Here is a 27,283-nt window from a genome sequence, read left to right on the forward strand (position 1 = left end):
CCACACAAGAGTACCATATCTCATATACACATATAACGTACTGAATTGTGTGGGTCTATGGGATCATTTTAAAGCTTTTCTGGCCAACTGTTTTTTTTTTGCTTCTTAAAGCTCTAATCTGGTGACTCCAACTGACTCTAAATTTAATTTTGTTCTTCATACAAATCCATGGACAAAGTGGTCTTTACTAACTTCACAATGACCTTTATATTTCTGCATATCTTCAGATTAGAGCTTTAAAAATAGAGGATCTTTCTTTTAGATTACATATTTACATGTGGCAGAAGAGCCAACCACAGGTCAACTTGTTTGCAGAAAAATACAGTTGTGTTCATCAGAGCAACAATTTATATTTAGTTCAGAATCTCCCATAAGCCACAGTGGGGTTGCAATGCAGACATTGATAAGCATTGGTTTTCAGGCATAGAAAGGCCTGAATGACTGTAAGACCTTGAGCTGTGAAAACTCATGTTTAGACATGAGTGCGTGCGTGTGTGTGTGTGTGTGTAGGCTTGTCCTGGCCCTGGGACACTGGACATGACTTTCACATGGCGTGAATAGTGAATAGTCAAGGGCAGAAAACATACACACACACATACAGTGCACATAGTTGGTATTAGATAAAGAAATGTGCAGTGGTATAGAGATGAGTGGTAATGTTAAGTGTATGATAAGAACTCAAGACTGTATGTTATTAGTGTTGCCTGCCTGTAGCTCTTATGTTAATCTATGTTTCATGTTTTCTGCATTGATGACTCTGCCGAGCATCTCTCGGTGAGGAATATTTGAAAAAGTCTAATTAGGAGAAACTAATCAGGTAGCCTGGTGCTAGACCTCTGATTATCGGGCTGCCAGTCAGTACTAGGGCACAGCCAATGCAGTGTGCACACGCAGTGATTGAAGCTGTAGACAGGAGCCATCGGATACAGCAAGTTGGAATATGTCAGCTGGAATTCAAGCTATTGTTTTATCAGGACAAAAGGACAAGTTGTACAACATATGTCAAAAGAATAATATGTTTGGCAACCGAGCAAAACAAATATTGTTTGTTTGCATCTATGCATATTTTGCATTTATGTTGTATTTTCCAAATGATGTTCAGAGAATTGGATTAATCTCCAAAGTGGTAAAAAAAGCATGTCTCTGCTGTCAGATGAGATCCATGCATCTCCAGACTGTCAACTCTTGAGGAAGTGAAAAACATAAAAAAAAAAAACCTGTTATACTCAGTGGTTAAAGTTGGTTGAAAATAATACAATAACACATGCCTTTTTCACTGAAGACCTTTTGACATGTCACAGTAGGAAAAGCACAGGTGTCAATGATAATAAGAATTATTTCCATTTAGCTGCTTGAGTTTCAGGGTTCTGATGTTGTACGTGCTGCTTCATTGTCCCATTGTAATGGCCTAATTGAGACACTTTTATAGACCAGAGTCATTTTAATGTTATTAGTAACACTTGTGCTTTTCTTACCATGACAAGTCAAAATACCTGCTGTAAAAACAGCCTGTAGTTTCCTCTTAGGAGTTTCAGTTTGATAGAACTTTTTTTTTCCAGCGGGAGTCACTTCAGTCATCTAAAAATGTCAAATCTTCCAGCCTTGAAGGTACACGAGCTTCCTTTATTTTATCTAGAACTCTATGTAAATAATTAGATGAACAAGCTTTGTTTGGCAGCACAGAGGAAAAGGTATGAATGAGTCACCTATGACTCCCTTGTTGCTGTCTTCTTCGTAAGTCACTGAAGTTGATGTACTGGATAATGCCACAACACACACATGCACATAGCACTTTCAGCATATCTCTCTGTGGGTGTGTGTGTGTGTGTGTGTGTGTGTGTGTGTGTATGTGAGTAGAGAGGATGGGTGTAGCAGAATATGTAATCCAGCCGCTATTTTGACATTCCAGGAATACCTCCCACAGCACTCATTCCCTGCCTCTACCAGGAGTAAGCTGAGGTCCTCCCCCTGTACACACACACACACACACACACACACACACACACACACACACACACACACACACACACACACACACACACACACACACACACACACACATAAGAAACCGTTTGTCTTTATTTATGTTTGATTCATCCCATGAATATACCCATGGCCATGTCCTCTAAACCAAAACTCACTCCACCTCCCAGTGACGTTACAACACCTGAGTATTTTTATCATGATGTGAACTGAACTGAAACAGTTTGACTGTGGTGAAAAGTCAGAAAAACCCTGAGTACTCATTTCAGTGTAAATTTCAGAAACCAAAACAAAATTTTCCCCTATCACACAAGCCAAGAGCTTTAAAAGAAAAAAAAAAAACAAAACTCTGACAATGAGATGTGAGGAAAGTTTCTCTCTGTATGTGTGAGAGTCTGGCAGCATTTGGGGAAAAATCTGCCTCCAGCTCATCTCTGCAGGAAACAAAGCTACAGCATGCTTCAGCCTTTAGTGTACTCACAAACCCCTGCTGCTGCAGAGGGCTCCCCATGTGTGAGCACATGCTGGCATGTGGCCTGATATGCACACAAAGGGTTTCTTCTCTAAAAGAGTTCAATCATTACAGTCATCCTGACTCTGCAGTGTGACTGTGGTTTTATATTTTGTTTCCTCTGTAAATGTTAACATAAAAACTGCTTCTTCTTACAGAGTCTGCCATTTCATGAGTAAATGTCTAGTTGGATGTGAACTGCCTTTGTTCATTCTGTCTGTTATTCCTCTTCCTTTCATTCATTCTCTCTCCCACTCATACACACAGGAAACACACACACACACACAGAGGAAAACACACCGGTTTGGGAGGAAGAGAAGAATGAATGAGGGGTGACCGAAGGACGGCACACACACACACACACACCATCTGTGATACAGCAACATTTTGGCTCCTCCCCCGGCGGCGCACACGTCAATTTCAAACATCACACCACTGCTGAAGCACCGCCCTCCTGTCAGCCTCATAGAAAATGGTCAGATGTGACTCGGGCCCCCATAATATTTGGCTGGCACTCGCCGTTTACGCACACCCGCGGCGTGACTCTGCTGTCTTCCCAGTCCGTCTGAGCCAGAGCCTTTTTACGCACAGTTCCTGCAGTGGACTCGCCCTTTCCTCTTTACCCGTGCTCATACCTGACCTTACCCGTGCTCATACCTGACCGGCTTTTACTTTAGCTGTCAAATAAGGAGGACAGGACATGTTCGGGATGTGGAGGGGACTCGCCGGACTGTCAACATGTTGGTGTGTGCTGATGCTGATTCATTGTTCGCCTCAAGCAGGTAAGATATTGGATTTCACATCCAAGTACCTTTCTTTCCACACAGAGGGATGCTCCACTGTTTCTAAGTTGTCGAAGTTGATTTAATGTTGCTGTACACAAGAATATCAAACTTATTCCTTGTGTCACTGTTTATCCGTTTACACTGAATGGGAATTACTGATTTGTTCCTTTATTATTTGGTTTTGTTGAGCTCTTACAAATTTAAAGGAGTCCCTGCGCTGAAAATGACATTGATTGGTTCGTTCTGATCTTTACTTTAAATCCCCCTGTAAATTCAATAAGTGCGACACATACAACAAGGGAATTGATAATTAATCAACATGGGTCGGCACCAAACTGTGTGGTTTACAAATTTTGTTGTATATGAATGAAATTTGCGCACCGCGCCTTGATTGGTTCGTTTCGCTCTAGAATGCAACCGAACAGCCAGTCATGTTCGCCGTGTTGCCGGCCGGTGTCAGCTTTCAAATAGTATAGGACTAAACGAAGAAACGGGAGGCTGTCAACGAGAAAGGGTGCGGCCGTAACACCAGCTCTTTGGCATCCTCCCTGCTGCATGTTGGATTCAGTGGGATGCAGGAAAATTTGAATTTCTCTCGCAGCTACACAAGCTTATTCAAATCTAATAAGTGTGTGTGTGTACCCTTTCCTTGTCAACTTATCCACTGGACACACAGTGCAGCCAAAGATGTCATGCCAGAAAAAAAAAGCTTCTAAGGACTATACTTGTATGGAGTGAATGAATTCATAAATATTTTGTGCTTCATGTTGTACATCCAAAGCCCCAACAGACCACTCACAAGATACCACTGATGCATTACACATATTCCACACTGAAGGAAGAAAGTGTACTTCCTATAGCACTTTTTGAAACAGAAGTTAAAACGTGGTTTACAGGGATAGGAAGAGGAAACAAGATTACAAGATAGAAAGAGGTGGGAGAGTGAACAAACAGAATTAAATGTACGGCCCACAAACTAGTAAAACAAAGTAAAATTAAAGAGCCAAGCCAAAGAGCACAAATTGGGTTTCAAAGATGTGCACTGATTTGGTTTCATTGGGCTGCATCATTAGCCATTAATTAGCCATTTATTTTCAGACAAAAAAACAAAAACAAAACACAAGTGGGGAAGGAGTGAACCTAATGCCCCTTAAGGCAAAAAATGCGCTGAGAATTAACCTGGCTATAGCCCCATTCTGCCAGCTGCTCCAGTAATCCCCCAATAATCTTAACTCTCCTCCAAGAGCTTTTCAGATTAAAACTTTTTTTCCCCCACTTCATGGCGCTCACTTCCAGTCATCAGATCTACTCTGTGTGTGTGTTAACTGTGTGTATATATAAATATTAATGTATGCTTTCTCTCTCTGTTTAAATGTCTGTCTCTGGTTTGTTTAATATATTCACTTTGTGTTTAGCATACTCCTGAAATGAGGTATTGCCATGTGCTGTTGAAAAAAAAAAAAAACAGTTAAAAAAAGACCTGTGCTTTTTTTCCCCCTGCATGGAAGAGTTTTAGTTTTAGACTTTGGTGACTCAGAAAGACATGCTGGGGGGTATCATCTATTGAAATACCTATGCAGCATCACACACACTATTGCTCTCTGCACTTAATACATTGTAGTGTCTTTACTATGGTTACTCAAAATATACCTGCAGGGGTAAAATGCTGACTTCAAGTGAAAGCCACAGAGGAGGAAACGTGCACTAGTTTGATTCGGCTGCTGATGGTAACCTCATTATCAAGTCTTGCATTTGAAGTCATTTAAGCCCGAAGTCTTTAAACTAAGATGGTTAGATAGATAACTTCTTGGCATGTGGGAATCAAACTTAATTTGGCCACATTACTGTACAGCAGTATTAATTTACTACAGGGAACTCAGCTCAGCTCAGAACTGAACCAGCAAAAACCCGGATACAAAGCAGAAGTCAGTGCTGTTGGTCCTCATGATACACATGCATCCTGGTTATTTATTAACTGCTGCATGTATGTTTGAGTCAATAAACACACCTCTTTGTGAAGGTTTGAGGGGTGTGCATATTGCATGCATGTGCCATAAAAAGACAGGAATGCATTGTTAGTGAGCAATGTCACATGTGGCCACAAAGGAGGATTGTTGTCATGCAGCGTTGTGATGATGACTTGTCTAACCTCTTGTAACTATCTGCCATTCATTGGACCAGTTTCTGCTGTCAAACAAGTATCCCTCTTCATACATTTTGGACTGAACCATAGCACTCTGGTGTGTTTGAGGTAGTGCTCGAATGGCCTTACATGGTAGTGTTATAACAGGGCAGTTTTTGGTTGTCAGGTTAAAATGTGGGTATAAATAGCATCTGAAGGATTCAGTTTCGCCACAGGAGCAACTGATTCGCTCTTTGCCTTAGATGCTGTTCAAACAGGCCCACTTACCTGCAGTTTGTAGTCTGTCTGAAGGTGTTAATATCAGTTTCACATGGCTTTTTCCTCTGTTCAAAGTAAGATGCATTGGCAGTTGGTTTTGAACTTGGCTTTCTCACCTCTGCTTAGGTTAGCTTAGGTGACCCTATTCAATTTCCAGAGAGAATTGTGTTCCACTACACATATACAGTGCTAAATGGGACATTTGGTTGCTACTTGTTTCCACTGAAAATGAAGTTGATCTGAATATTTTACCAAAGGGAATAACTTCTTCAATAGCCAAGCTAAACCTATGCTTCTGTCCAAAGAAAAGACTCCCCTTCTTGGGAGGCGTGTGACCCACATGTGGAAGCAGTAGGGGAGATTAGCAGTGGAAAATGAAAACATTGGCCCGTGTAGTTTATAGTTTCCACCCTCAGACATGAGGTCAGGAGTTTGAAGATCAGGAAGTGCCAGCGTTTGGCCTACTTTTGGTCCCTCTCTGTTGAGTGTAATAAGTGGACGATTCATAAAATGAGTGAGAGTTGCTGAGAAGCTTTCAATTTCAATTTTTTCCATTTTTGTTATTAACTCATCACAGCATATCTTCAGGAACAGCTGGACTGTGCTTTGGAAACTCTATTCCTGGAACCCTTGCTGGCTGCATGCCTGGCCTGCTCATCATGTGTGTGAGCGTTTGTGTGTGTTTGTGGTTTCCCTGAAAGCATGGGCGTATGGACTACGCAGGAAGAGCTACTCAAGATTAGCAAAGGTTTCTGTGAAACCCCACATTTACTCAATGTTAATATTCCCCAAGTATAAGAAAAGATGAGAAAGTCAACTTCTCTTTTTGTTTTCACATTTTCAAAGGAGGAGGGAGGCAACTATTGGTGGGAAGCCTAGCATTGAGAAAGCATCAGCTCCTGAAACCCATCACTTTGTTGCAATCAGCCAGACCTGTTCCTTTTTCTTTTCTTTTCTTTTTTTTTTAACTTTCATCACTCTTTGACACTCTTAGACTGACAGACTTCCTTGTGTTTAGAGTCTCCGCCTCTGTGTGCTGGTCACTGTGGTGATGCTGTTGTGAGGAATGCCACTCTGGGACCAATCAGCAACTGGTGGTGTGATTGTTCAACTCCTCCCATCCTATTGTCTTAAAGGGATAGTTTGGCATGTCCCCAGCCTCCAGGTCACAGGGGAGACTGGCAGTGCAGAGGTCATGGAGGAAGGCACACACTTCCTCCAGGAGTGTGAATGGCCTGTGTTGGTTTCACATGCTCCTTGATGTTGATGCCCTCTTTGCTTTGACGGGCGGGTTCACTGAGGTGTGACTGTCCTGGGGAGGGTTTACAGCCACAGAGCTCAAAATAAATCTGGGTCAGTCAAAGGTCATGGAACTTCAAACTCAAAGCAGGTAGTGAAACTGTTCTCACCTGCATGACAAAAAGAAGTGCGCGAGTCCTGTTACGTACCTGAAATGTGTCACATCTGTGAGTAACAGGGCTGTGGGGTTTGGTTGAACATGCTTTCTCTGCATTCCTGAGAGCATGGAGTATAGTAATAGAATTTGTAATAAAGGAGATAATAAACAAAATAACAATTAAATAACAACAAACAATTTACTTGATGAGTAGCATTTTCTAAAGCTGCAGCAATCATAGACAGTATAAAGGCAGCAATAGACATTTTAGAGTATCTAAATATGTTTGGGTTTTTTTTTTTTTTTGCATTTTCTCTATGTGATCATTTATTTATTATTTATCTTTTATTTTTCTCCTATTTTTTCTTTAGTTTTGTAAAATATGCACTTTATTGTCTTAAAGTAAAGTAAGATGAACTTAAATTTTGTTGAATTGTGGTTGAGTGTGTGAATGCATGTGTGCATCACTGGGCAATAAAGAAATACAGAACTATTATTTTTTTTTGTTCCCACAAAGGAATCGCCTTCTCTGTACAAATACCGGACATTAAAGTCCTCTTACTTCATATCTTGTTCTAACATGAGTCAGGGCACCACACAGTTATCGTAATTTGGTAATTCCTCTTTGTTAAGTAAAGAGTAAAAGGTGTGGTTTTCACACTGTCACTTATCTGAATTTATTTCAGTGACCTTGGATTTTTTTGTCCTGTGTGTAATTTTCAGTTAAATATTAACCTCACAGGATATTTTTTTTGTGTTGACACAAGCTCAAATTACTACAAAGTGCTCACGAGCAGAAAAATGTAAATTGAGCAGTAAATGCTGATAAATTCAGAGCCTCTTGTTATGTTGAATGTAAATGGAGGTGTTAGCTTGTTCTCCTGTCCCACTGAATGATCTCTGTTCTTTTTTATCATTCACAGATACAGCATTCACGTGCAGCTCCACGCAGTTTCAGTGTGGAAACGGGAGGTGTATCACCCGCAGGTGGATTTGTGATCAAACGGACGATTGTGGTGATGGAACTGATGAACTACCTGCAACCTGTGGTATGTCATTTCATCTGTGAGCACCAACGACTATGACTGATCCTATTCGTAAATGAAAATAAAAATGTAACAAATGGGAACTGGCCTCCAGCTAATGATTGTTTTCTCAGTGTGTTAATCTGACGATTATTTTCTTGATTAAGCAACAGTGGTTTTCTTACAAAATGTCAGAAAATAGTGAAAAACACTTGTTCTAATTTTCCACAGTCCAATGTAACATCTTCAAATCTCTTGTTTTATCATTTTACTATCACATGTGTCAAAGAAAAGCATCAAATCTGCACATTAGAGAGGCTGCAGCCAGTGCTGTTTTGGGCAGTTTTGCTAAAAAAAAAATGGAAATAATTCATCAAAATCTTCTGTTAACTGATTAATGAAACATTTAACAATAATCAAATCTACATGTTTTTTAACACAAATAAGAACATTACATGAAATGAAACAAATGAAGACCTGTTCTCTTGACCTGATTGTTTTACCTGCTGACCTACTTGTAACATAACAATCAGCAGCAGTGAATCAGAAAGGCATTAAAAAAGCTACTGTAGAACAGTAGTTTACAGGAGTAAATGATTATTCAGTTTTACATTGCACTCATTGTACTCACGAACTTTATCTCTCTGTTAATACATGAAATCACTTGAGTCATGCTTCCTGTTTCTGTCCTCAGCAACCAGAACCTGTCTGGAGTCACAGTACAGCTGTGGCGCCCCCATGAACCAGTGTATCCCAGGAAACTGGCACTGTGACGGCAAAGCAGACTGTGACAACGGGGCTGACGAGAAAAACTGCAGTACGTTTTACACCGATAAAACGAATGATACTTCAACATCTGAACAATAAAAACTGGATAATTAAGCGACACACAGGGTTACACACAAAGACACATACAAAGAGGTTTAAACCATTCATGTAGTAAACTACACATTGAATATGTGAAAAGGTGTAACTCCCTGAGTTTACCTGTGAAAGTAAAGTATCCTACGGGGATGGATTTTGTTTGAGATGAGATGAGTTAAACTTAGATAAACAAATGGATGTGTCACACAAGCAAAATGACGTACAGCGATAGATAAATAAGTAACCAAAAAAAATAAAAACTAGACACTATAGTGTACACTATGAGTGTACTGAGACACAAATGACTTGAATTAAAGTGAATCAATAATAGATAGACAGATAGATAGATAGATATAGATAGATTAATTCAATACAGGAATTGCACTAGAATGAAATTGATTTCTTGTATTTTCAGATAATGGTACTCATATTTAGATCCTGATGCACTGTTAAAATATGTAAATCTTGTATTTAGAAATAAACATAAGGTTATGATAACAATAAGTCACATTAATTCCTCTCTTCTCCTACTCCTGATTCATGACAGCGGCCAAGCAGTGCAAAGCTGAAGAATTTCGTTGTGCCAGCGGCCAGTGTATTTCTAAAGCCTTCGTCTGCGACAATGACAACGACTGCCCAGACGGCTCAGATGAAGCCTCCTGCCCCAAACCCACCTGCAGCTCTCGGTCTTTCCAGTGCAACAACTCAGTGTGTGTGCCGGTGCTATGGCGCTGCGATGGAGACAAGGATTGTGCCGACGGGTCAGACGAGTGGCCGGAGAACTGCGCAGAACGGCAGCCTAACAAGACCACGACGCGCTGCGCCGTCCACGAGTTTCAGTGTGCTAATGGGGAGTGTATCCACAGCAGCTGGAGGTGTGACGGAGGCTTGGACTGCCAGGATCGTTCGGACGAAGTCAACTGCAGTGAGTTGGCGTTCTTAAAGAGTCATTTGTTCCTCTGTTTTCCTCCTATTTAGAATTTATGTTTATAGAAAACTGAGCCTAACATATGCAGCCTAGTCATGCTTGAGCACACGACAACCCGTTGTCAACCAGGGCCTCCTGCACATAATCAGTATAACTAATATTGACACAAGATCCATATCTCTCTCTCGGTCTCTTTTTCACCCATTTGTCTTCTTTTTGTAGGTCGTCCCACTTGTCGTCCAGATGAGTTCCAGTGTAATGATGGTACCTGTATCCATGGCAGCCGCCAGTGTGACAAAGTGGCTGATTGCAGGGACCTCAGTGATGAATTGGGCTGCTACATAGGTGACTCTCGCCAGCTATATGCAACCTATTTTCACCCACACACATCCAGACTAAAGCTAGTACTTTCTTTCTTGAGGCTCATGGAAAAGTCTTCAGGGCTTTGCAGAGCAGTTTTGTGTTATTAGATTACAGTTAAATTCACATTCCTCCATGTTCTCCTCCACAGAAAATATATGTGAAGGCCCAACCAAGTTCAAATGTGGCAGTGGGGAGTGTATCAGCATGGAGAAAGTGTGTGACAGACGGAGTGACTGCAGAGACTGGTCAGACGAACCCGTCACAGAGTGTGGTAAGTGAAGGCTTATTTTACCATCCACCCAATAGCCAAAAAATCTGCAGACTAGGAAGTGTATTAGAGTTTGGGAATGTGCTCAGCTCTGCTTCTAATCTGAGAAAAAGTGAAACCACATCATAGCGTGGAAAATATGATTAGACCAGTGAGCCAAGCAGACCTGCTGGCCTCGAGAGTTTGTGGTTTGAATGAGTGAGTTCATCGTTAATTTGAGCTACCATTAGGAAAATGGTTGTCATGAAGACTATTTAAAAGCCCAGTGTATCTGCATCTCCACAGGCAAGAATGAGTGTTTGACCCAAAATGGCGGCTGCTCCCATTACTGCAGTGATCTGAAGGTTGGCTACAACTGCTCGTGCCCTGCTGGATACAGCCTGAAGGTGGACAAGAAAACCTGTGAAGGTGAGAGGAGGGAATCTGACATTTGAGATTTAGTCTCAGTCTGTTTTAAAAGTAGGCCATGACCAGCTTTGGATCAGGGAAGCATATTTTAAGAAACAGTATATTAGAGGCTTGACTTCGTAAGAAATGGTCCCAATTGGCCAACTGCTACTGTAACTCTGAATTTTCCCCTTTATTTTGCCTTCCTCCACCTGTAGACATTGATGAATGTGCTGAACCAGACACCTGCAGTCAGGTCTGCATCAACCTTCCCGGTAGCTACAAGTGTGACTGCAAGGATGGCTATGAGATCGACCCTGCAACCAAGACATGCAAGGCTGAATCAGGTAATGTCTGAAAGAAAGCCTGTCCCTCCTCAATGCTTACTTTACAGCTAGCATTTCTTTAAATGTATGGTCCTGTCTGTAAACTCTTCTCTTCTGTGTCCTCCAGGCACTGTACCAACCCTGTACTTTACCAACAAACATGAGGTGAGGAAGATGACGGTGGACCGCAGCGACTACGTCCGTCTGATCCCACAGCTGAAAAATGCGGTGGCTCTGGATATAGATATGCCAAACAAGATGATCTTCTGGTCTGACCTGTCTCTGAAGAAAATCTACAGGTTAGAAAGACTTTATCAGGCTGTGTGAGAAGTCCTTTCGTTTATGTTATTACCATTAGGCTTGTACTGCACCAGAAATCCTGTATCTATTACTCTGCACTGCTTTTGACTAGATGCCAGATGGATATAGATTACTCCATTGTCAGCGAGAGACTGTAGTGTAGGGTTATATTGCATATAATGTGATATCTCCCTCTAAAGTGAATCTCTCCACCCTCATCTGCTTCCCGACAGCTCTAAGATCGACATGGCCGGTAACTCCTCTAACCACAATGTAGTGATTGGCAGTGGGATTGAGGCCCCAGAGGGCATTGCGGTGGATTGGATCCATGGCAACATCTACTGGACTGACAGCATTTTAAAGACTATCTCCGTGGCAACGACAGACGGCAGTAAGAGGAAGACCCTCATCGCGGAAAACCTGGACAAGCCGAGAGCCATCACGGTGGACCCAATAAATAAGTAAGTCAAAATTTCAGACAGGTTGTAGATGTGGAACAGATATCACAGCTCAGATGACTCATAATATTATTTTTATTATTATGTTTGTGATTCCAGGTTTTATGAATTGTTTTGTGCTTTCTCTAGCTTTATGTACTGGACAGACTGGGGTGAGGAGGCTAAGATAGAGAAGAGCGGGTTGAATGGAGCAGACCGCGTTGCCTTGGTGACAGACAATGTTTTGTGGCCCAATGGCATCACCCTTGGTAAGGAGAACTTTATGAATGTGTTTAATGGAAGCCACAAATTTAAATTCAAAGTGTATGATGATTTTACAGCCATGATAACTGGTCAAAATCTTTCTGTGTGTCACGCTCTCTCTGGACAGACATGGCCAACCAGCGTCTGTACTGGGTGGACTCCAAGATGCACACCCTCTCCAGCATTGACGTGAATGGAGGGACACGACACAGGCTCATTTTCAGCGAGGAAAAGCTCTCCCACCCCCTCTCTGTGACTGTCTTTGAGGTTAGTGATGAAGTAAATTTATCCCCAGATGAAAATGAAGTGACTGAAGGTTGAAGGTGTTTTGCGTCACGTTATCACGAAAATGTCTGGACCGCACAGAATTAATACTTTTGGTCTGAAACATTAAGAGAATCACAACGGAAACTGTGATGTGCTTCAAAGGACAATTTGGACCATCCTCTACTTAAAACTGGTCTCTTAATACATTGCTATGCAATTTCATTAAATTGTGCTTTACTAGTCAGTCAGTAATCCAGTACATATGCAGTTATCTGGCTGAAATGGTTTTGAGTTTAAAGCCAGAGCTTTAACTGCTGTGTGTGCACTTTATCCCTTATAAATTTAGATCAGTGGTACTAAGTCTTAATCAGTCTTGATAATTAATCCATTCGTGTTTGAGGAAACTTCAGCAAATAATTACAGAGATACTGAGATAAAGTTGTGTTTCTTTCCCTTTAAACAGGAGAAAGTGTTTTGGACAGACATGAGCAACAGTGCTGTTTTTAGTGCCAACCGTCTGACGGGAAAGGACATTACGGCGCTGGCAGTGGACCTGGAGCAGCCAGAGGACATTGTGCTGTATCACAACCTCAAGCAACCCAGCGGTACAGAAACATCACAAGATCTGGGAATATTCATAACAAACACTCTTTGAAGGCCATACAGTATTTTCTAATGCTTTTGTACCCACTTCGATGTCCTGTAGGAACAAACTGGTGCAGAGAGAGTAACAGAATGAATGGAGGCTGTGAGTTTCTGTGCCTCCCTGCCCCTCTGATCAACCAGCACTCTCCTAAATACACCTGTGCCTGTCCTGACCACATGACCATGGGACCTGACATGAGGATATGTGTGGCAGGTAAATGTCACCTGCGCATGGCACTGCAAATGAACTGAAAATTAACATGGAGTCACCACAGTAACCCACATGTTTTTCTTTCCCAAAAGGCTCAGGTGATGCTCTTCCCAAAAACAAAACTGAGGCACCACTCACGTCCAAAGCTCCCACCGAACCTACTACAACCACGCCACCTGTCCCGACCACTACAACTAGAGCCACCACCAGAGCTACCGAAAAACTCACATCTACCTCATCCACCCAGCCCACACAGAGCACACAGCAACCTGCCGCCACTGCTCAAGGTACAGAAACCGTTTCTGTGGCTACTGAAATTATCAATGAAAGGCCTTGAATTAAGTGTTGGACTCAGGTGGGACGTATCTCTTTGCTGGCTACAGTCACTTCCTGCTGTCTCCACTGCTTGCTAAACTAAGCTAACCATCTCCTGGCAGTAGCTTTCCCACAATATTTACCACACAAACACACGCAAGTGGTATCAATCTTCTTATCTGACTTTAAGAAATTTCATCAAGAAAACATTGTATTTGCTTTTTTTTTACAGGTAACAAATTGGCAGCCTTGCCTGCAGAAGCCCCTCCATCCCAACCTATTGCCCTCTATGTTGTGTTACCAATATGTAAGTTCTACATTTCTCTGTCAAACACTCAGCAACACAGCCTGCCCTGTGCAGTCACACAGTCCAATCTAAATGACCCTAACTTCTTCTTCTTCTGTACAGTGGCCATGTGCTTGCTGGTCTTTGGAGCAGTACTGCTATGGAGACACTGGCGTCTGAAGAACACTAACACCATCCACTTTGACAACCCAGTGTACCAGAAAACCACAGAGGACGAGGTGCACATCTGCAGGAACGGCTCTGATGGCTACGTTTATCCTCAGGTATCAGGGTGCTTCGGTGCCACTTTATCATTTATCATTAGATGTCTCTGAAAATGAAAGTATGTACTTTTAAAGCTTTGCTTATTCAGTTCCTTCTTTTTTACAGAGGCAAATGCTGAGCATGGAGGACATGGATGTTGCATGACCCAAAGATGAAGAAGACGCTAGCTTTATTTAAAGTGATTTTCTGATGCAAAAGTGAAGCAACAAAGACCAATCTTTTTTTTTTCTACTGCTGCTGCTTAACAGCCCCTCCCTCCCCCGGTGTCCTCATTTTGTGGCTTATGTTTCTGACCTCAACACTGTGCCGTCCAAGTCTTAGTACAGAACTGAAAAAAAAAGATCTTTGCAACTTTTGTATGACAAAATGGACCGTAACTACAGGAAGCCATTTATTCAGACCACAAAATGGTTTCAGAATGAAGGACTAACGCACAGTTTCAGAAGATGCTTTTGATCACAGAGCCTTGACGCTTTTGAAGCTAGGTGAAAATTGTCTTTCTTAGTATCCTGTTATTTAAAGCCTGGCCTTTATTGTCTTAACACATGTGTGCCTTCCATCCACACTCCAGTAGTTTAGAGAAGTTTACTGGATATATATACAGCAAATGCCTTACTGACACCTCTACCTTCCAAACCAGTTTCTGTGGTAGTTGATGCCATAGTGCTTTAACCCCAGGCAGTGATGGCCTCCATTACAATATATGATATTGTGGTCTTCCCTTCTCCTGGTTACGGCTTTGCATATTTTGTTGGCTCCCATATCAGAGGCATTTATCTGCCATCACCCATTATAGTCTTTCTTAAACATAAGTCACATTTAAATCAGTTGTCTTATGTTTTTCTTTTTTTTTTCCTTTAGTGACCAATCTCCAAATTAGGTATCTGAGTGTCAAGAGTCATACATGGTTTATTTTGTAAATGGAAAAGCTGCTGAGTTTTCTGAAGTCAACCAAAATGAAGGAATATTTTAAAAAAAATATGAAGATAATTAAAGTAAAAAGTGATTGTACTGTAGGTGATTACCTATCGTAACACTGTAAATAATATCTGTAAATTTATTTTGTAAAACACTCTTACGTTTTCTCTGGTGTTGCCTTTTTACATTTGTAAATTTTAATCAAGAAATGTAAATATGTATAAGATTCTTTTATTTATTTATGGAAATATATAACAAAAGGTTTTTGGTTGTTGTCATCTGGCTCTAAATACAGTACATATTTTAGCACCAGCCATGGTGCATTGTTTTTTGTTCCAGCTAGGCCAGTTTAACCTTCACATTGTACAGATGTTTTTTAACTTATGTCCAATCCAACCGTTGGACGCCTGCTCAGTTTTGTGTGTACGACCTCCTGTATGAGGGTAGTGCTTATCATTTTCATCTGTGTACTGCACGTTACAGAAAAACACTGAAGAAACTCTGTTCTTTACACCGTTGTTTCTTTCTCACTGATAAATCATAATTTATTTTGCTTCTGCCTTTGTGTTACTATACACAGTTTAAAAAGGATGATGTTCTCCGTCACAGCAAGTTGTTTGTATGTACAAACCTTTAGGATTTATGCACAACAGTCTGCGCATTGCGTTGTTCATTTTTGGTTGTGTTGGTCTTTTTTTTTATTTAATAAAAGAAAACAAAAAACGTGCCTGTTTCTCATGTTAATATTAGTCTGTTTTACCGCTGGGAAAAGTTTTATAAAGATTGAGGCATCTAAGAAAAGGACATTTAAGAAAAGACAGTTTAAAAAAATTCTGGATGTGGTGAAATAGTTATACTTCTTCAGTTTATTTGACAGCTGGTGATGGTGCAAATCATTTCATGTTTGTATAAAACAATTTTAACTAACAATGTGAACACTTTTGTGGAATGTAATTGACACACAGGTAAAGTCTCATCCAATCCAATCTTGATGACTAGAATATATAACATTTAGCTCTAAATGTTTTTCCCAAAGCTCTCCACTGACAAAGCTAATTATTCTGGACCGGTTACAATGGATGCCCATGAAACCTGATATATATTTTTGTTGCCTGGAAACCATGTTGCCATCACTCCCCACCGACAACACAATACTAACTTGCACACAGAGCGGTTGAGTGCTTAAACTAATCACTATCAGACTCTCCTCTCTGCCTTTGTCAGAAGAGAAGCTTTGTTATCACATGATGGGGAATTTTATGTGTTCGTATCTGAGCCAACTTAAACAAATGCTGTTCCTGTCATTTACGTGATCTGCTGGTGACCTGTTGGTTTAGTTTTCACAGAAAGGTCTAGAGTTTAATATTATCTACAGTATCTAAACTTAAAGGGACTCCAAAGGAATAAACTCCTACTTTCCAGTTATGATGAGGAGGAAAGTGAAAAGTTGTTTGGTTCAGCAACAGCAGCAAATGATGCACAATGTTCAGTTCCTAGGGAAGTACCCACAATGTCTCCTCTAGTTCTGCAGATCAAATATTTTGATACTAAAACATGACTTGGTGGTTTTCATTGTAGACTGAAAGCGACTTTAATATGGGTTTGGAAAAAAAGATGTCCCAAACTGTTTTATGTCTCTGTTTTCTTAATTCCTGAATCTTCACATAACATTTTATCACGTGCGCCCATTAGATGGTAATGTTCTTTAAATGTGTAGAATTCAACACAAGTAATGTCAACATGAAGGATATCAATTCATGTAAGGGAGAAAGAGTGGTGCTCTTTGGCCACACATGCCCCTAAAAGCAAACAACCAGCAAACATCCTCTCAGTAACCTAATAAACTTCCTCCATAATTCATACTTAATAATGCTTCCTCTCTGTACAGTAAAAGCCCCAGCAGTGCTCTGTTTGCTATAGTGCATTAGAGAGCAGTGGGGGTGGTAGGCAGTGCTGTAGCATCAATAGCAATTAGGAAGTGATTTATCAACAAGATACAGCCCTCCCAACAGGAAGGGAAGGATACTGGTTTTATGAGGTTTGAAATTTTTTTTCAAAGATCAAAAAATCAAAAGATTTTTTATTGACAATTCACTATATGTGGAGGACATACAGAAAAATCTAAATACTGTTTCTCTCTCACCAAGTGAGAGTAAAATAAAGATTTAAAAAAGTAAAATAAAGATTTACTTTACTTAGATCTACTTTGGTGACCCAAACAAAACATGAAGGATTTAAAGTAATGTAATTCAAGTATATCCAAATTCAACTTTATTTTTCAAACCATGGACATGTACAGAGATTGCTTTGTGAACTTCATGCATCATACGACTGCATTGTAACAGTGAATCTGTAGACTGGAGCAAAGAGAATAAAGGCATCTTTATCTAAGTGGACCAGCTAGCAGCAGAAATGACGGAGGGGAAACAGTTTTAAAGGAAGAAAGTGTTTTGTTGACAACAATTTAAAATATTTTTTTAAATTCAAAACTTCTTGATGCACAGTTAGTTTTGAAAACACTTCAGTTTACAGGCATAAAAAAGATCGAATTACTGGTGAACCTTGAAACTACACTAAACATGGCCAAGATATACTCATGCTTGGATGTATATGTGTGTGTGTGTGTGTGTTTGACGTCACAGACAGGCCATGTTCAGGGACATGCTGCACCACAAGCTTATTTTACTGGAAATCTCTGGTATGTTGTCTGTCAGGAACCGTGATCCACATTCCAGTGTAGATGACTCCTCACCCGAGAGTATCACATACAATGAAGGCCAAATGTCATCTCTAGTTTTGTGCATTTTTAGATTGTGTTTGATAAAAAGATAAAACTGTGATTCTGAAAAAACTATAGGAGCTGATTACATCTACAGTCAAAGCGCATCTATAACCGAAAATGGTACATTTCCATTGCAAATAGCATCACTGTTGACACTTTGTTCTTCATAACAAATTAGGCTATTGTGTGGTAATATGCTATACCCATGAGACAACAGGCAATGACACCTGGTCCCTGCTACGCTCTCTGTCATCCATATCCTCGCCTCACCTCACTATTTACATTTGTTCGCTGACTTCCAATTGGCCAGCTGTCACCCACAGGGTGGAGTTGATTCTCACACCACTGACTCGTAAGCAAAGGGGAGTGTGCTTAAAAACTGACATTGGAGGAGGAGAGGGAGGTGAGTGGGGTGGATGGAGGACAGATATTCCCCTGTCAGGTTACCAAACAAGACACCAAGTCTCCTGATGATAAGGTAACAACAATAGCCTGTTTGGACTCTGCCTGACAACCTGAGGGCCAAACACGCTGAACCACCGAGTCTCCAGCGGAGGCAGGAGGATGCAACTGATCCTTCTGCTGTAAAAGCGAAAAATGTTTATTCTAATAAACTGTAAAGCGAGGATAATTTAACGTATCTGTCAAAGGCAGTGAAAGTCATGAGCATCTCTGCTGGGTATGCTGTATCAGTGCCAAAACCAGCAGTTGCAGAGATTATTGAAGCACATATCACAAGAATTCTCACCTATATCTCTTTCTCCCTGATCCACCACGCTGAGCTAAACTCCTCTGACCCTGACAGTATCTCTTCACTTTCAACAGCAGAGTCCTTGAGTGGCAAACACATGACCAATCGAGAAAGGTTACAGACCACAATTCATAGCTATCTTTCCCATAACACCATGATGGATTTGAGGTGATTATTATCCTAAGGTGTTTTATGAAACCCGGCTCACCTCAACTGAACTCACTAAATGTCAACAATTTCAGTGATTCTGCTAATGTCAAAGGAGAAAGTCATGTTTTAAAAGTGGCTCATAAACTTGAGTTTTATTTGCCTGCTTTTCTGTCAGTCAACTTTCATAATTTCATCTCTTCTGCATTTGTGCCCAGATGTGATGTTACTGGTTAGGCCAAGCTGCTGCAGTATATTTCAAAACCAGGACTACATTGATCCCGGGTTAATGCTCATGTCTTAGGCTTACATGATTTTAATTTCTGAAGGAATGCATATTAAAATAATAATGTAATCATATGTTTACAGTAAGGATGTAGGAGAGGAAACTTTTTGTCATTACAGTAGGTCAGATACAGTGCAATGTAGTTGGAGCTGCAGATTTAAGAGAAGAAAAACCCCATTTTTACGTCTTGTCTGACTGTGAAGTATTTCCATATGTTTGAGCTGGACCCCAGCCACTGTGGAGGGAAGCATCGGTGTCTGTATTTTTGTTCACCTCCTGAACCAGTGAGGGAGTTTCAAACACATACTGTAGTTGAAGACGAAAGGGTGTAAGGATGATGTTTACATTACAGAAAAAAATCCTGTAGTCTCAGACTAATTTGGATTGTGAGGTTGATGTTTAAACCCCAAATATTCGTAGATACTGACCTCGAATACTGACAAACTGGAAAGTGGGTAAAATGCACAAGCTTCAATGGAAAAAGTGCCAAATATAGTGACTGAGACAGACTTTGACTGTCTCAAACAATTATTAAAAACAAGTTTTTAATAATCCTTTTGCAAGATCTTTATGATAGTCTTACTATGGCTCACATCCTGTATGAACACAACATGTCTGAGGTGTGGCTATATCTCATTTATAGCTCCTATGTGGTCGTGTCTCATTAGATAAACAGTGGCCAGATAAGGAGAGCCAAATAGGGACAAAAGGAGTGGGATATTGGAAGAGACTGATCTCCATCTGGCCCCCAGAGACACATATTCACATGCCTCTGTTATGGCAGTGTGTTATTCTTAGTCATTGCCTTTCCTACACACAGCAGATAAGAAGCAGACATAGGAATATGGAATGAGGCTGGGATCTGGGGCATAATACCACACAGAGAGGCCCAAATGGGGAGGGGGTGGAGGGGCTGGTAATACTTGGAGGTCTTGTAGAGCAAGGTTTATGGCTTAAGAAGTTCCCCAAGCATGTGATCTGTAAGTGTTTCTACAACCCTGAGGCCAGAAGCTGCAGGTCACACTCTCAGATCAAGGTAGAGCAGAAGTGCATCTTCTGGAGAATTAAAAACACATGCATGTAGGTCCCCTTTTCTCTACTGTTTGTGCCTAAAGATGTACAGCTGCACCCCACTTTAACAAGATGTACAGTAAAGGAAAAGGAGAAGCTGACTGCACACTGAAAATTTCAAGCTAAAGTTCTTATTAATACAACATTCCAACAAAGGTCTTTATCAGGTGAACGTATATAAGCACACAAAATGCATGAGAAGAAACAAATCAATGTGTCCAAGGTCTTGGCAGCAGGGGGAGACGTGTCATGAACGAAAAAATAAAGAAAGACTTGGAAAACAAAATTTTGTATTGTTACGTGCTTTTTTCCCTTCTGTAGCTATCCGTTTGGATTGTCTTATTGCACAATAGACCGTGAAAACCAACTGATGAAACCTCTTGCCTGGTGGTGAATGATCAGTGATCTGCCATAAATGTGGGGGGTCAGTCTGGGCCATTTTTTGGATCAAAAATTCCGGCTGTTTCCTGTATTCTTTGCATAGCTCTTCTTCAGTACACCATACAAGATAGCCAAACGAGTTTGTTCACTTTCATTCAAACCCAGGATAGAGACACTATGTAAAAAACAACTTAATCATCACAGAACAAGCACACAAATGTGTTTGAACAAACTAGTTTGAAGCATTTTACAGTATAGTCTCCTATGGGTCACAAGATACATCTGGCGGTTAGGAAAGAATAAAAAATAAAGTTCTATTGTACACAGTTATTTTTTTCTTCAAATATCTCGAAACTGTAATTAAGTACAATCACTGATCAATCAAATGTACTCAGACTCTTTCCAGCTCTGATCCACACCATAGACTGTATATAGACCCGGCCACTTAGCTCAGAGCAACCGAGCTAGCCTAAGGCTAATCAGCTAGGCTAACAAGCTAAGCAGCAGCTACACGCAACTACATCCACCACACGACAATCCCCGAGTCCAACCCGACTAGCTCGACCCCGTGTATCCGCGACACACAGCATACAACAGGGCTCATAATGTTGTTTCAGATAGAGAGGTTTTAGGTGGAGCTGCAGGGTTTGGTGGAGTTGTGGGGGGAAATTTATTTCTAGCCTATTATTTAACTGTGAAACAATCATTATTTCATATTAATAAAATATATTAAAACGTTAAAAAACATCATTGTTATTATCATTGTCCTTATTATTAATGATAATAATAATAACAACAATAATAATATATTAAAATTTGTAATGTTTAATATTTACTTTCACCACTGCCTCCACCCACTATCCACTTAGTTACAGCAGCACACAAACAACAGCAGCCGCTTACTGACGGAGCTGCTCTGTCCATGCAATGTCGGGCTTTTTAAACAGAAAAATGAGACGAAATAAAATTGTAGCCTAGTATTTCCGCAATAAACAGACTCTGAGAGCACGGAACACACCCAGCAGCGTTCCTAACATTATCCGCTCCGGTCCCCTATCTGTATCAGCAGCGACCATACGTCAGCAATGAAGTCATAAGCCAGCGGCAAAATATGCTAATACATGCTAATTAGTGCAAACATCCAGGTAAAATAGTGAGAAATTTACTTACCGAAAAAACTGCAACACAGACTCCTTCGACGGTCGGTTAGTACAGTCTACACTACAACAAGACATATTGTCACAAAAACTTATCCGATCATTGGCAAACAAACACGGACACTGCAGACCCTGTCAACCGCTGGAGTTAGCCGGAGGCCTCTGGATGTAGCCGCCTAGGGCTGGACAGGCACGGGCCGTGCTGGACAGGCACGGTATGGGCCTGTTACTCAACGTAACCACGCCCCAATTTATGTAAGAATTTTAAGCCTAAATAACCCTAAAACGGTTGTGGTACCAAAAAAATCCCCCCCCCCGCCTCCCACACAGTGTTCACGGAGGTGGAAACTATCAATAGAGACCAAAAACAAAAAATGTACCAGGCTGTAAATATGGAGCCAGCCCCCAGCGGCAGCCGAGGAACTGCAGCTTTTTGAACGCGGAAGTGATCCTCACTGCTGAAACCTACAACCCCCCCCCCCCCCCCCCCCCCGATCCAAAGATCATGAAGTCAACAGCACGCACTTTGCCCCTGCTCTGATCTGTGCGTCAGCAGCGCTCTCTAGCGCTTAAACTGAGCAGCACACCTTCCTCATCCTCCTCCCCTCCCTCCTCTCCCTCCCCTCCCGTGTCTGCTCAGGTGAGCTGGTAAATGTTTCACCTGCATGACATGACGTCAATACACCTTCAGGAAAGAGAAACGGTGGAGTACATGACCACCACAGGCTGATTCGTTTCTGTAGTTTTGAATGGCGAAAGCACGTTAGGACACCACACTGAGGACTCGAGAGAAACTTGAAGCCGAGTGTGTTTGCCTCGTAAACTCACGTCCTTCTACACACGATGTCTGCCTCCGCTATATTCGTACTGGATCTGAAGGGGAAGGTGAGATCAAAACTCGAGCTCATTGTGGACGCTGATAATTGTTCTTACACAAGTTATACAACTCCACATTTATTCCACCCATTTGGCTGTGTAAGTTGAGCTTTTAACTGTTGCTTTAACTGTTAAACATTAATCGCGTTTGCGTCGTTAAAAATTAATAATGAGCTTGCGACAGACTCATTCATTGGCCTCTTTCTTCTTTACTTCCGGATGCATGTCTGTCAGGGGAAACAGCTGGCTGCAGCCTCAAATAACGTCATGGCACCAAAGTGTGAAAGTGGCCAGTCGTGTCGCAGCAGCTGTGTAGTCTTTACAGTCACGGCATTTCTATCATCATCTTTTTTTTCTTCTTTTTTTTGTAGTAGAAATTGAGTGGCACAAAAGATCCCCTTATCTCCAGACGCAAAATGTAACCTGACACATAAGTTAGAGTTACTGAGAAACGGGAGTGGAAGCACACGTGGTTTCAGATGTTCTGTGATGATGTGATAAAAGGGTGTGTGCCTTGTACAGCAACACATGATGTGACATTTAATTTTTTTTTTATATACTCGAAGCAGCTGCTTGTCTCCTCTGACTGGCAGTAGGTTGTTGCATCTTGAACAGCTGTGTGACCTGTTTCACATCTGTCTCAGCTTAGACATCTCATCTTGTGGTATTGTAGGATATTACTCTTAAAGAAGGGTCTGCAGACAGAACTGGCAGTGACCACTGTTCCCAATAGTATTACTAATCTGTAATTAATCAATTGGTCTATAAAATGTTAGGAAAAAGTAAAAAATAACAATGTTACTAATGCCCTTAGTGCTTGTTTTATTTGAGCAACTGCCCAAATACCACCGATTTTCAATTTAGTATAAAAGCAGCAAATCCTCACAATTGAATGTGGGATTTTTTGGTATTTTAGCTTTAAAACAAGAAACTTTAAAAAGGTCGAATATCACACAGTTTTGATCACTTACTGAAATGTTTTCACTGTTATTTTGTATTTACCATTGTCTGATAACCATATGGTGTCATCCTCTCTGCTCAGGTGCTGATTTGTCGGAACTACAAAGGCGATGTGGACATGGCAGAGATCGACCACTTCATGCCTTTACTCATGCAACATGAAGAGGAAGGGCTTATCTGTCCTGTAATGTCACATGGCAACGTTCACTTCATGTGGATCAAACACAGCAACCTTTACTGTATCCTTGTGCTGGATGTTGTTTTCACCAGCTGGTCATTTAGGGGCTGGAGTCATGATGTACAAAGTAATGTAGTTAGCTTTGAAGTGTGACACGTAACCCACAAGTCAAATACATCCAACAGAATTTCATTCACATGGCAGGTCCAGTAAGTTCAACTTGAGGTTAAAATATAGGAAGTCAACAGTGATTTTTGTGTAGAGTACTCCTTGACGTGATGCCTGCAGTGGTGGCCACCTCAAACAAGAACTCCAACGCCTCCCTTGTGTACTCATTTCTCTACAAACTAGTCGAGGTGAGTGGCACGTACAGCGGTGACTTACCATTTAAATGTTTGCTGTAGAGTTTGTATGCGTTCATGTGGAAAGCTGGTGAAAGACGGCGGTCAAATAAAGTGGTAATTCAGAGTAAAAACTGGCAGTTGCTCAGAGCCTCCACAGATAAGGCTGATGTCTGTTGTGCATATCGCGCAGGTGTTCACAGAGTACTTCAAAGAGCTGGAGGAGGAGAGCATTCAGGATAATTTTGTGGTCGTCTACGAGCTGCTGGATGAGCTGATGGATTTTGGATTCCCCCAAACTACAGACAGCAAGATCCTACAGGAGTAAGACTCACTAAGATGCCCCCTGACGCACGTACAGACAAAGAAACATGATGTATATTGATAAAGAGTGAGATGTTCAGTCACAGCAGGCCATCTCTTCTCACCTCACCCCTTGCAGATATATTACTCAGGAAGGTGCCAAGCTTGAGGTGGCGAAGACCAAGGTGCCGACCACCGTCACCAACGCTGTCTCCTGGAGGTCAGAGGGGATCAAATACAAGAAGAATGAGGTCTTTATTGATGTCATCGAATCCATCAACGTGCTGGTGAGATGGGATGAGGAGCACTGTTATTAATAGTTGTCAGGGAGTACTTATGAATCACAGAAATTGGAGCAGAAAGTTTAATTGTACTTCTAGAGTCAGTAGTGAAAGACTTTGTGTATCTTAGGATGTAATTACGCTCTGTAGTGCCTTAATGGTATCATTGTTTTATTGCTTCTGCTATACTACATCCATTGGCTGTTTGTTATTTAACAATTTATACATGTGTTAGTGCAAGTAGTTTTAGTATCTATGGCACTGATTTCATGCTTTGTGATACTGTATTCTCTGATGTATATTGAGCTTCATTTCTCTGCCTGTTGTTTGGTTTAATTTACTAAATAACTCAGGTGATAAAGATTTCTTTAGTTACATAATGTATTCAGATTTTGTTGACCACTGTGTGTTGCTTATGCAGGTGAATGCCAACGGCAGTGTGATGAGCAGTGACATTGTGGGCAGCATCAAGCTGAAAACCATGCTGTCTGGGATGCCTGAACTGCGCCTGGGCCTCAACGATCGAGTGCTTTTTGCCCTCACTGGACGTACGTATGCGCATCTGTTACTCCTGTTATCTAGAAAGTAATGTAGCTAGTCTCTCTGCTTTAGTTATGTTTAAATTAACCCCTCTCATCATGTTATGTTCAGGTGACAAGGGGAAGACAGTGGTGATGGAAGATGTGAAGTTCCACCAGTGTGTCCGTCTCTCACGTTTTGAGAGTGATCGTACGATCTCCTTCATCCCACCAGACGGGGAGTCTGAACTCATGTCCTACCGCATCAATACTCACGTTAGTTCAATGTCATGTTGCATGTTGCATGTGCTGGAGAGAGAGAGAGAGAGATAAAATGTATAAGTTGATGGGCAGAAATAATGCAACTCTGAATTTCTTATTGAGCCTTATCTTTGTGTGCATGTAAATACATGAATTGAATTAACAAATATACTGCATCATATGCAAATGTTACTCAAAACATTTTCACATTGTTTTAATAGTAAAATTGTTTGCATAATGAAAGACTATCCTTTATCTCTAACAGGTGAAGCCTCTGATATGGATCGAATCAGTCATAGAGAAGTTCTCTCACAGCAGAGTGGAAATCATGGTGAAGGTACTACTTCTATGAAATGGAGCAAAAATTATTTTTCAGTTCTTGTGTCTCCATTTAAAAAAAATTTTTTTTACTGTCTTCTCAGTAATACTATTCACTGCCCTGAGGCAACAGCAAGGATGAGGCTTTCACAAGATATCCTGCTATATTGTGTTGTATTTTTAGGCTAAGGGACAGTTTAAAAAACAGTCTGTGGCAAATAACGTGGAGGTGAGGGTTCCTGTCCCCAGTGATGCTGACTCACCAAAGTTCAAAACCAGCACGGGCCATGCCAAATACATGCCTGAGAAGAACCTGGTGGTGTGGACCATCAAGTCTTTCCCTGTAAGAAATTCACAACTCAGTCTTTTATATTCCATGGAGTTCAAATTATATTACTGTCTTCATTGTATATTGACATTCAGATTGAAAGATTCAAATTGGTTTTGTATTTAACTCTGTATCTCTTCGAATATCTGTCTAATCCATTTGTCTGTGTGTACATTCATCTATCCAGGGAGGGAAAGAGTTTCTAATGAGAGCTCATTTCGGTCTGCCCAGTGTGGAAAATGATGAGATTGAGGGCAAACCTCCCATTACTGTCAAATTTGAAATCCCATACTTCACAGTCTCTGGAATACAGGTATGTGTGCAAACAAGTTATAGTGTGATTACGGTGAGGTTCCCCTTTAATGCCAAACAACCCAAAAATATAGCCTGCAAAACACACACATTTGTCCTGCATCTGAAGCCTATCAAGATGCGCTATATCTTTCTTATATGTAAATAATAAAGTGCTAACCGTCACCTGAGATGATCACTGCTCTGCACAGGGCGTCTAGTTTACAGCTTGTGGATATTCATGTCCGGTCCTGTAGCTGATATTGTGTGCTTATTCTTGGAAACTGGATTTGATTTGATGATGCACATTTATGTTTCTTGCCTCAACACGCTGTGTCTCTGTTTCACTCATTCTTTTTCACCAGGTGCGATATATGAAGATCATTGAAAAAAGTGGTTACCAGGCTTTGCCCTGGGTCCGCTACATTACGCAGAGCGGAGGTACATTAGCAATTTTTCATCAGTATCCTAAATTTAATAAGAAATGCTGTTTCTGGAACACATTGTACTATTTAGGCAAGCAGTGAGATGCAAATGGATGTAGAAACTGGATCACATTTAACTTCACACTAACATTTGTTCTCTTTTTATTTAGATTATCAGCTGAGGACCAATGTGTAAAGCCTGAGGGATTATTATACTATTTTTCACTTCCAGAGGAGCATCAATGATCACTGTAACTGGACTGAAAGAATGTCTTCAAAATTTCACCGGCTCTTTGTAATGTTGATCTTATTTCATGAAGTCTGTGTGCAACTTGATTTTAATGTTTGTATTGTGGGACCATTGAAAATTATTTAAATGCTTAATCAAATGATTCCTTTTAAAGATTGTTATGAGTAACCTTAGTAATTTGCATGTGTCCCTTTGTTTTTCTCATGAGTTTGC

General features: G+C 40.9%; 2 protein-coding genes across 2 annotated transcripts; both read left to right on the forward strand.

Moving 5' to 3' along the window:
• Nucleotides 1-3,003: 3,003 nt before the first annotated feature.
• ldlrb (low density lipoprotein receptor b) lies at nucleotides 3,004-15,176 on the forward strand. Its single transcript, XM_041035822.1, has 18 exons — nucleotides 3,004-3,276; nucleotides 8,000-8,125; nucleotides 8,796-8,918; nucleotides 9,513-9,890; nucleotides 10,116-10,238; nucleotides 10,405-10,527; nucleotides 10,810-10,932; nucleotides 11,130-11,258; nucleotides 11,365-11,536; nucleotides 11,771-11,998; nucleotides 12,125-12,243; nucleotides 12,366-12,505; nucleotides 12,969-13,110; nucleotides 13,212-13,364; nucleotides 13,454-13,648; nucleotides 13,909-13,983; nucleotides 14,086-14,246; nucleotides 14,353-15,176. Exons 1-18 carry the CDS (start codon nucleotides 3,195-3,197, stop codon nucleotides 14,389-14,391), a joined length of 2,631 nt encoding a protein of 876 aa, XP_040891756.1. The 5' UTR covers nucleotides 3,004-3,194; the 3' UTR covers nucleotides 14,392-15,176.
• Nucleotides 15,177-22,412: 7,236 nt separating this feature from the next.
• ap1m2 (adaptor related protein complex 1 subunit mu 2) lies at nucleotides 22,413-27,243 on the forward strand. The gene is made up of 12 exons (XM_041037011.1): nucleotides 22,413-22,625; nucleotides 23,659-23,815; nucleotides 24,043-24,110; nucleotides 24,289-24,419; nucleotides 24,538-24,685; nucleotides 25,101-25,227; nucleotides 25,331-25,473; nucleotides 25,724-25,795; nucleotides 25,961-26,119; nucleotides 26,292-26,417; nucleotides 26,761-26,836; nucleotides 26,991-27,243. Exons 1-12 carry the CDS (start codon nucleotides 22,584-22,586, stop codon nucleotides 27,014-27,016), a joined length of 1,275 nt encoding a protein of 424 aa, XP_040892945.1. The 5' UTR covers nucleotides 22,413-22,583; the 3' UTR covers nucleotides 27,017-27,243.
• The last annotated feature ends 40 nt before the right edge of the window (nucleotides 27,244-27,283 follow it).

Source organism: Toxotes jaculatrix, chromosome 4 (genome assembly GCF_017976425.1).
Source record: "Toxotes jaculatrix isolate fToxJac2 chromosome 4, fToxJac2.pri, whole genome shotgun sequence".
Taxonomy (NCBI): Eukaryota; Metazoa; Chordata; class Actinopteri; family Toxotidae; genus Toxotes; species Toxotes jaculatrix.

Excerpts from the sequence above, each read along its gene's own strand:
- ldlrb (XM_041035822.1), top strand. The coding sequence starts at position 3,195 with ATGTTCGGGATGTGGAGGGGACTCGCCGGACTGTCAACATGTTGGTGT. Across the intron at positions 13,111-13,211 it reads CAACCTCAAGCAACCCAGCG|GAACAAACTGGTGCAGAGAG; the intron begins GTACAGAAACAT and ends GATGTCCTGTAG. Across the intron at positions 14,247-14,352 it reads ATGGCTACGTTTATCCTCAG|AGGCAAATGCTGAGCATGGA; the intron begins GTATCAGGGTGC and ends TCTTTTTTACAG.
- ap1m2 (XM_041037011.1), top strand. The coding sequence starts at position 22,584 with ATGTCTGCCTCCGCTATATTCGTACTGGATCTGAAGGGGAAG. Across the intron at positions 26,120-26,291 it reads GGACCATCAAGTCTTTCCCT|GGAGGGAAAGAGTTTCTAAT; the intron begins GTAAGAAATTCA and ends TCATCTATCCAG. Across the intron at positions 26,837-26,990 it reads CTACATTACGCAGAGCGGAG|ATTATCAGCTGAGGACCAAT; the intron begins GTACATTAGCAA and ends CTTTTTATTTAG.